This window comes from Echinops telfairi, unplaced genomic scaffold, assembly GCF_000313985.2.
Source record: "Echinops telfairi isolate 266 unplaced genomic scaffold, ASM31398v2 ScPeMD7_2;HRSCAF=8, whole genome shotgun sequence".
NCBI lineage: Eukaryota > Metazoa > Chordata > Mammalia > Afrosoricida > Tenrecidae > Echinops > Echinops telfairi.
The window spans coordinates 27242696-27252317 of NW_022103898.1; the positions used below are offsets into that span (position 1 = coordinate 27242696).

Genomic DNA, 9622 nt, shown 5'->3' on the forward strand with positions numbered 1-9622 from the left:
ACTTTCATAATATACATAAAGTAAAATACCTAATCAATAATTTATATTTTTATGTGTATTTATTAGTCCCTAGATAAAGTAATAATGGAAATGAGTACATGTGAAGAGCCACGAGCCCCTAATGGCCCTTCACCGATTGCAGCGGTTTCAGGACAAAGGTAAGCGACTTCCATTAATCTGTAGGACTGACTGGAAATTCTTCTCTGTTGTCAGCTCTGCTGCCTTCAGTAATAGCTGCATAAAGAAAATAAAATCCCCTGACCTTAAAAGTTCTCTCTCTTCAGTCAATTTTCTCATCAAACAATTGTCTTTGTTTTATATTGTGTAACAAACATAGCATTTCTCACGTGGAGTCAATCTGTAGCTGAGATTCCAGGCTAAAACGTTCCGCTCTCCACATGGAACTTCTGCAGTGGCACTGGCCTTGGGTCCCAGCTAACAGAGAAACAGAGAGAGAAGGTGACTTGTTGCAGGTGTTTGTGGTTCAGGCCTGCTGGGCACACCAAACTATTATACCTCCCTCAAGAAAAGCTGAGAAACATGATGTCCTTGTAGCCTCCAGTCTTTCTCCTCTCCGACCTTCCTCTGCAGTGCATCTGATTATGTAGATGCTTTGCCTGGCCCATAAGGCCCTTCACATCCGGCTCCTGGCAACTGTCTTCATTTATTGCCCTCTTTCACATGAGCAGGGTATCACAGACTGCATCATACTTTCTTATGTCTCTATGTCAGGGCCATCAAACTTTCAGTAACGGTTCACATAACAAATATTTTTGGCTTTGCAAGTCAAAGGATCTCTGTCACAGTTACTCACCTGTCGTCATGAAGCGTGAAACAGTATAGATATTAAGTAAACAAGTGAACATGACTATCTTCTAGTAAAACTTGGTCTATGGAAACAGATGGTAGGTGAACTTGGCCCATAGATTGTAGTTTGCTGACCTCTGTACACATACACTTAAAACCATGGCAACCTTTTGAGGCAAGTATTAGTTCCATTTCAGGAACAAGGGAATGGAGGCTTAGAGATTTTAAATGGCTTATTAATAATGTACCAAATTGTAGTTTTATTTGATAAAATATGTCAAGCAGTGTACTATTTGCTTACATTATTTCTTATAATGCGTGTATGAACTAAAAATATTGCTTGATTTAAAAGATAAGTCATCTGAGGCTCAGAAAGTTTATGCAATTTACTTATTCATTAAGATAGTAAATTATTAAGAGGCATAGTAGCCGGTGTAGGGAAGTCGGTGGATAAAGATGACTTGTTCACTTTAAGACAGTTTGAATTTGAATTATATGGGAGTCATTTGGAACTCTTTTTTTTAATAAATTATTTTTAGGGGGGCCCTTACAACTGTTTCATACATCAGTTGTATCAAACAACTCTGTGCATCATCGTTTTAAAAACATTTTCTTTCTGCTTGAGCCCTTGGTATCACCTCCTCTTTTTGCCTTCCCTCCCCCACCCTCCCATCTTCATGGACTCCTGGTAAATTATAAATTATTACTGTTTTCATATCTTACACAGTCTGCTGTCTCCCTTCACCCATGATTCTGTTGTTTGTCCCCCTGGGGTGGTGGGGGTGGTGTGTGTTATACGTCGTTCATTGTAGTCGGTTGATCATTGTAGTCGTAGCCACTTCCCTGTTTCTCTCCCTTCCGCCCCTACCTTTCCCCTACTCCTATGGTATCGCAGCACCTATTACTGTTCCTGAGGGGTTATCTCTCTTGGATTCCATGTGTTGAGAGCTCTTATCTATACCAATGTATATGCTGTGGTCTAGCTGGATTTATAAGTTAGAAGTGGGGTCATGAAAGCGAGGGCGAGAAAGGATTAAGGAACTAGAGGAATGTTGTGTGCTATGCTGCACTGGCTGACTCGTTCCTTCCTTGTGACCCTTCCGTGAAGGGATGTCTAGTTGTCTACAGATGGGCTTTGGGTCTCCACTCTGACCCCTATCATTTGCATCGATGTATTTGGGGGTCACCTGATACCTGATCCCGTGGACACCTCGTGATCACACAGGCTGGTGTGCTTCTTACATGTGGGCTTTGTTGCATCTTATTAGATAGCTGCTTGTTTAACTTCTGGCCTTTAATACCCCAGATGCTATATCTTCTAATAGTTGGGCACCATCAGCTTTCTTCGCCACATTTACTTATGCACCCATTTTGACTTCAGCGATCTCTCATTAATTTCTCTTAGCTATATTAGGTTTGATTAAACCCTTGATCAGGCATTCTACGCCCTCCTTGGCCATCGGTTTTAGATCTCTTATTGTTCCCTTGTCCCCCTCCCTTTCTCCCACCTCCTCCTCTACCACGTCCCCCGGGAGCTGTCAGCCTTGTTGTTCTCTCTTCAGGATTGATTATCCTTATCAAAACTTTTTGTCTTGAATGTCAGTGAGTGATCTGGGTCAGAGATGATCATTTAGAATTAATGGGCATATTGTTGATAGTTGAAGTACTCTCCCAATTTGGCAAACTTTTCTCCACCTTTCCTGCCACAATTTATGAGTGGGCTTTAAAAGTTCATGGAAAAATTGAATGAAAAGGTAGTGGAATTTTTCCACAAAGTCTTTGAAACCCCCTCATATGATTAGTCTATATTCTTATCATACTATACTACTTGGTGTTCTCTCAACAAGACTTGTACTGTCTGGTTCTCTGTGTCTTTGCTTATGCGTTTCTCTAGTCTAAGATTTTCCTGTCTTCTTTCTCCCGACAAAAATCCCATCCTCCTTGCATAGGTACATTTCTTCATAGTTAGAAGCACTTTCTTCCTCTCTCCACTCAGTATCCTGTAGATTCGTTGTTAAAACAGTTACAGACTCTCTTTTCCCTAAATAGCTTGTGAGCCCTCTCATGCTACATCTACATTTTTATTTCTTTTATGTCCCAGCATCATTCCATGGTAGATATGCAATAATTATTTTTAATTGAATTATAGAATGTGAAATATTTCTTATCTATTCCTAAATTATTGGATATATCCTAGTTGAACACTAGTTTTTTATATATATTGAACATTTAGCTTTCTTAAGTTATGTTATAGACGCCAGTAGTCTAGACTAATGCTTTTATAAAATAGACAGATTTGTGCGTACTGATTTTAATAACCAAATTTAGTGAGGAATTTCTAATTGCAATCATTTATCTTTTTGAGAATAGCATTTTTATTACCTACATACAACTATATCATTTTTAATAAAAATCTTATTTTAAATCAAAATGCATAGTATATGATAAATTATATGTGTGTTTGTTTAAGAATATTAACATAACACTTTCTCTTTTAAAGATTAAAGAACAAAAATGTAAGTGTGTTCTGTGTTGTTTTGCTTTGTTTTCCAGTGAGTATGGTTTTGCTGAAAAAGTAGTCGAGGGCATTACTGTGTCTGTAAACTCCATTGTCATCCGAATTGGAGCCAAAGCCTTTAATGCGTCTTTTGAGCTTTCTCAGCTGCGGATATATAGTGTAAATGCTAACTGGGAACATGGAGATTTAAAATGTACTCGTATTCAGGATCCACAGAGAGGAGAGGTAAAAAGATTTTCCTTTTTTCCCCCACCTTTAAAAATATTTGTTTATAATCAAGATGACATTTAAAATAATAACATCTTAAATGTGCCAATTTCACGTGGTGTTAGATTAATCTTCCTTTTTAACTATTTTCTCTGTATTGTTCTTACAACCATTTATTTTGAAATGTTCATGTTTTAACTGTTTTTTACTGTAGTACATCTTTCAATTTATAGAATTAATGAGTCCTTTTTATCTTCTTAGCTATTTAAAATTAAATTTCAAATTTCAAAAACTGGAATATATTATTTAAATTCTTAGCCATATCATTCCAAATCGCCTTGTACTTTATATTAATTCAATTACTTAGAATAAAAATACTGCCAGATTTCTGTATGACAAGTGTAATTATAAAAATGTGCTGTAGAATTTGATTTAAATATATAATTAAAAGTTTAAAACATGGTAACTAGATCTAGAATATCTTATAAAACATCTTTTAGATGAGATTCCTGTTGTTTTACTTGTCTTTTAGTTTTTACAGATCTATATTTTCCTCATATTTTTTGGCCTTCATTTTGGCCTAAATGAAGCTTCTTTCTGTGCTTGCCTTAGGTTTTGACATTTAAAGAAATAAATTGGCAGATGATTCGGATCGAAGCAGATGCTACTCAAAGTTCACATCATGAAATTATGTGTGCTCCCGTTCGATTAATAACCAATCAGTCAAAAATCCGAGTCACACTGAAAAGAAGAGTAAGTCATCAGTGCCACTTTATCTATCTATCTATCTATCTATCTATCTATCTATCTATCTATCTATCATCTATCTATCTTCTATCATATTAACCAAAATAAATTGGAATTGACCAGGAATTTCAAAATCCTTGGGCGAGATGCTGGTTGCTAGTTGCCATCTAGTCATCTCCAACTCATGGCAGCCTGATCCAAGAGTTTCATAAAGTTCATGGGAAAATCCCATTACTTTTAAATTTCACATTTTCACCTTTTGAAGCTCCCTCAGAGAGAGAAGAAAAGGAAACATTACTCAGTCCTGTGCCATCTCCAGGATCTTTGATTAAGCACAGGACAGTGGCCTGTTAAACCGGGCATGTCAGGGAAATGTCCAAGTAGAAAACCAGTCCTCTAGGCTTATTACTTAATTTTTTCAAAGATTTTTAGTTATAATCATTTGAATATATTTCTCTGTTCATGGATATTCATTAAACATTTATTATCTTACATGAAGAAATAAACAGCTAATCAGTCCACAGAACAGTACAGAAGGTTCAATTCAACTCACTTTCATGAGACAGTTAATACACTGGCAGTCCCTCAACTCACGAGGGCTGCTGGGTGAAAATCAAGGAAGCAGACAGCTGACTCTTCTGTGGAGCAATATCTGCAGTCTGGTCACAGGCAGCAAACAGCAGAGCAGGTCACCAACAGTCAGCTAGATGACAGAGGCCGACTGTCCTAAGCTCAAGTGATGTATACACCAGCAATGTGGCGAAGCAGGTCTTGAAGGAACCTCAAACTACAGCAACACGGTCCACGGGTTGGGTGTCCCACAGGTAGTGTAGATCGCAAGTTGAGGCAGAGAACTAGCTAAAGCAGCTGCACACTGGTCCAGCCATCAGAGAGCAAGAGACAGAAAGGTAAGGCTCACTGAGCCATTTATCTCTTTGCCCTTCAATTAAACTACAACCTTATTAATTCCACATGTGTTTATTGGCCAGGTTGGCACAATAAACCTACCTATTAGAATCCACCCCTTGCCATCTTGGCACCTATACACAATTCTTTAGCCATATATAATTTCCAGACATTAATGAAATCACACTTAACATCAAACATCGATCATACATATAAATGAAAACACATGAGTTGAATTGTATCTGATACATCATACATGAACAAAGGAAAGATATTCAGTAAGCACATATAAAGAAAACAAACCGACAATCACAAACCTTACTTTTTCAATTGATCACGTGGTCGTAACTGATAGGTAAAACTACCTTCTTCTACTACCCATTCTGTATTACCTTCACCCTTGGCAAGAACCTTAGCTGGCTGTGTTTTTTTGCCTTGTTGGGTGACCCAGACCTTCACTCCTGAGGGGTCTGGGTCATTAGACGTCCTGTCAGGATTGGGTTGCTGTAATTTACCATTTACTTTAATCACAGGGTCTGGTAGTACTAAGAGATGGCCTACGGGATTTCCAGGATTCCAAACATGTTCTTCTTTACATCCGTTATGTAGCACCAGTCCAATTTCTCCTTGGTAATCAGGATCAACTGGTAACTAAATTAATAGGAAAGACATTGCCTAAGGATTTTAGAATTTTATATGAAGGGCTTCCCATACTGTTTGTTAAAAGTTTTATTATACTGTTGGTTAGAAATTTATCATACTATTTGTTAGAAGTTTATTAGAAAGTTTGTTTCTAATGAGGAAGTGATTTTTTTTAAAACCATGACCAAATTATAAGTCTCAAAAATATTTTTACACATTACATTGATGAAAATTGTATACCTAAACATATTCTGAAATATAAAGTAGTTAAGTGATATAACAGTTTATAATTAATCTTTATTTTCATTCTTTGGCTAATGCAAAATTAAATCATCACATGTATACAGGATATATGAAAGTTATTTATAAATAAGCGCTATATAACTTGCTGCCAGTTCTTGCTGGCATAAGAAATATACAGTCTTTCTCCACTGTATATCCAGTACCATCGATTATTCCTGCAATGTTACAGGAGGTAAATTTAAATAATAGTTGAATAAAGGATCCATATTTAATTCCATTAAGGATTTTTAAAACTGAATGTTATTAAGTGCATTAAGAATTTTATTTCTCTAGGAGGGTAAGGGGAAGGTGGGGGAGCAAGGGGGAACCGGTCACAAGAATCTACATATAACCCCCTCCCGAGGGGACGGGCAACAGAACAGTGGGTGAAGGAGACATCGGACAGTATAAGACATGACAAAATAATAGTAATTTATAAAGTTTCAAGGTTTTGTGAGGGAGGGAAGGTGGGGGAGGGGGGAGAAAAAATGAAAAAATGAGCTGATAGCAAGGGCTCAAGTAGAAAGAAAGTGTTTTGAGAATGATGGTGGCAACAAGTCTACAAATGTGCTTGACACGATGGATGGATAGATTGTGATAAGAGTTGAACGAGCCCCCAATAAAATGATTAAAAACCCAAGAATTTTATTTCTTGGTTTAATTTTGTAAATTATTTTTCCTGACAGTTAAAGGATTGCAATGTCATAGCAACAAAGCTAGTTCTAATTTTGGATGACTTATTATGGGTTTTAACGGATTCCCAATTGAAGGCCATGGTACAATATGCAAAATCTCTTAGTGAAGCAATAGAAAAATCAACAGAACAAAGGAAGAGTATGGCTCCTGAACCTACGCAGGTACGTTATTAACAGGAAAGCAAACAAATAAGCTGCTTTTGATTTACAAATCACAATGGTTACCTGGTGCTATTTTCTTTACGTGAAGTAGATCTAAGGCTTTGCATCCAAAGTGTATTTTTCTAGGTCTTTTATATATGTAGTATATATGTAGGATTTCATAGATTTAGTGTCTACAAAATTTATATATATAATATCTACATAAAATATCTACTAATTTTATAATGCATAAATAAATGTATTAATATCTGTACAGTGCTGATTTTGTTTAGTTCTCTATTAAGTCTGGAATTTTTATGACACAAAAGTACTTGGTATTATAAAACCCCTTTATAGTATCTTAGAAAATTATAATTTTAAAACTACTAAATTAAGGATCTCTATCATTACTATGAGTCAATTCTAACTCCTAATGGTAGAAGTGAGGAAAAAGGGAGTAATTAAAGGTAAGGCAGATGGGTAAATTAATAGCACAGAAAACTAAGTGTGTGAGGAAGTGCTGAAATTAAACATTAAACTGTTAAAATTTCTTGATGGCCAGGGCACATGGGACAGCATAATGAGCAGTTGTCACTTTCTTAAAAATTAGAAATATTATCAGATTGTTTGCAGGCAAAAGTTATGTTTAGTCTTTGCAACTACTGAACTCTGAATTTTTTAAAATGATCATCCAGTGGTGTCTCTGATAGCACTTTTATTTAAAAAACTGATGATTTTAAAATATTTTTATCTAAAACACATTTTTTGAAGATAAAAGATTTTGATAAGGAGTATTGTGAAGCCCCTTAAGTTTCTATAAGAAGTACTGTGAAATCTTTATTAGAGAAGTAGAGAGAAATATTTTACTATTGTATGCATTACCATCATAGATGTGAAGGCTTGCCAGGCGCGCGCTCTGGTGGCAATGGCAGGCCAGCACTGGACTGGGAGCCATGAAGTTGACTTCGAACCTCAGCACAAAGATGAGGCTCTCTGCTCCTGAAGAGACTATCACCCTCAGGAACCTGTGTAGATAGAGCCACTAGGAGTTAGAATCGACTCAGCGGCAGTCAGTTGGGGTTTTGGTTTCCTTAAAAGACGTGTATAGCTTACAATGTTATTCACAGTTGATAGTTGAAACTAAAAGGCGTTGACAAAGGGGCAATGATATTGCAGCTTACTTAATGTTTAAGTGAAATGGAATATAGATTAGGAAACTAGATAAAGATAAAGATTAGAAAACTTAAAACCCAGGCAAGTTTCTATAGTCCTACCAGCACAACAAAGCCAATGCTCATTTTGAGGTATTTCCTTAGAAGTCTCGCCTAGACATCTGCATTTTTTGGAGTTGTCGTAAGAAGCACGTACCCTTTTCTTCCATGTTGTTTGTCTATTTAGTTATTACTTTTCGTCATTCTGTCATACTTCATAGTGAATTTTGTTAACCGCTCTTCTATTCTTGAGTGGCATTCTTGAATGGCTTATTGCTATGTCACTTTAGTTTCACATAGAACAGTCTGACTTTTGAGATACCCTTGACCACTGTCTTCAGTCATAAATACTTTCTTGGCTTCCCCTTTTTTCCCTCTAGAATAGAAAAAAGAAGACTAAGTTGAATATTAAGATATGTTAAGATTGTTCAGGAGGCAAAGAAGCTTATAGTGGCACTTTTTTTTTTTTCAGAAACAGCACCCAGAAACCTGAAACTATCACTGTTAAGAAAAAGTTTGTAGGGAGATTGTTTCTGTTTTCAGTTGTATCAATATTTATATAGATGGAAAAGATAGAAACATACAGGAAGTATCTTCTTTTCAAATATTGCTATTGACTTAAGTACTATTCTGTTAAGGCTTTGAAAGTAGGTGGGAAAAACATAAGAAAGGTGGTCTTTCTTATAGCAAAGAGTTTATTGTGTAGTTAATTAACCAAAAAGTTTTGCTCCAGTCCCTAAATTTAAATTTTCACAGCTATACTCCATCTTTCCTTTTCTTTCATTACTTTGGACCTTAATACAATCCTTTGAGAAATTATTATTTACTATGCATACTTTCAAATTGATCATCAAAAGGATCATAGTTTTTGAGATGTAATATGTATCCATATATATGTACAGAATATGTGTATTTTGGTTTTCTGTAAATAACTAACTCTACTTTTATTCGTATGTTCTAAACTTTAAAAACAGTTGACTTTTTCAGTGGAAAAACTTGCTCTTCAGTTATCAGTCTCATGTATTATCTAGGTTATATGTCAGATCATCTCACCATATGCTGTGTTTTGAGAATCATTTTAGGCTAGGAAAGATTCATAGATTCTCAAGGGTAATGTAACAAAGAGGAAGTGCTGAAACCCTGGTGGGGACTGAGCATGATAGTGGGACGGGAGGAAAGTCAAGGGAAATAGAAGAAAGCTGGGAGGCAAAGGGAATTTATAGAGGTCTAGATAAAGACATGTAGATATGCAAATATATTTATGAGGAAGGGGAAATAGATCTATGCATATATTTATAAGGTTAGTATTAAGGTAGCAGAAGGACATTGGACCTCCACTCAAGTACTCCCTCAATACAAGAATACTTTCTTCTATTAAATTGGCATTCTATGATTCTCACTTTCTCGACACAACCGCTGAAGACAAAACGGGTGCATAAGCAAAAGTGGTGAAGAAAGCTGATGGT

General features: G+C 36.1%; 1 protein-coding gene across 1 annotated transcript in view; it reads left to right on the forward strand.

Moving 5' to 3' along the window:
• The window catches only part of UHRF1BP1L (UHRF1 binding protein 1 like), a 105968-nt gene that overhangs the window by 43223 nt on the left and 53123 nt on the right, over window positions 1-9622 (forward strand). Inside the window, exons 3-6 of the mRNA XM_045291294.1 lie at window positions 67-158; window positions 3361-3550; window positions 4145-4285; window positions 6796-6966. Coding sequence (XP_045147229.1) covers window positions 67-158; window positions 3361-3550; window positions 4145-4285; window positions 6796-6966 — 594 coding nt within the window. The remainder of the gene's footprint in view (window positions 1-66; window positions 159-3360; window positions 3551-4144; window positions 4286-6795; window positions 6967-9622) is intronic.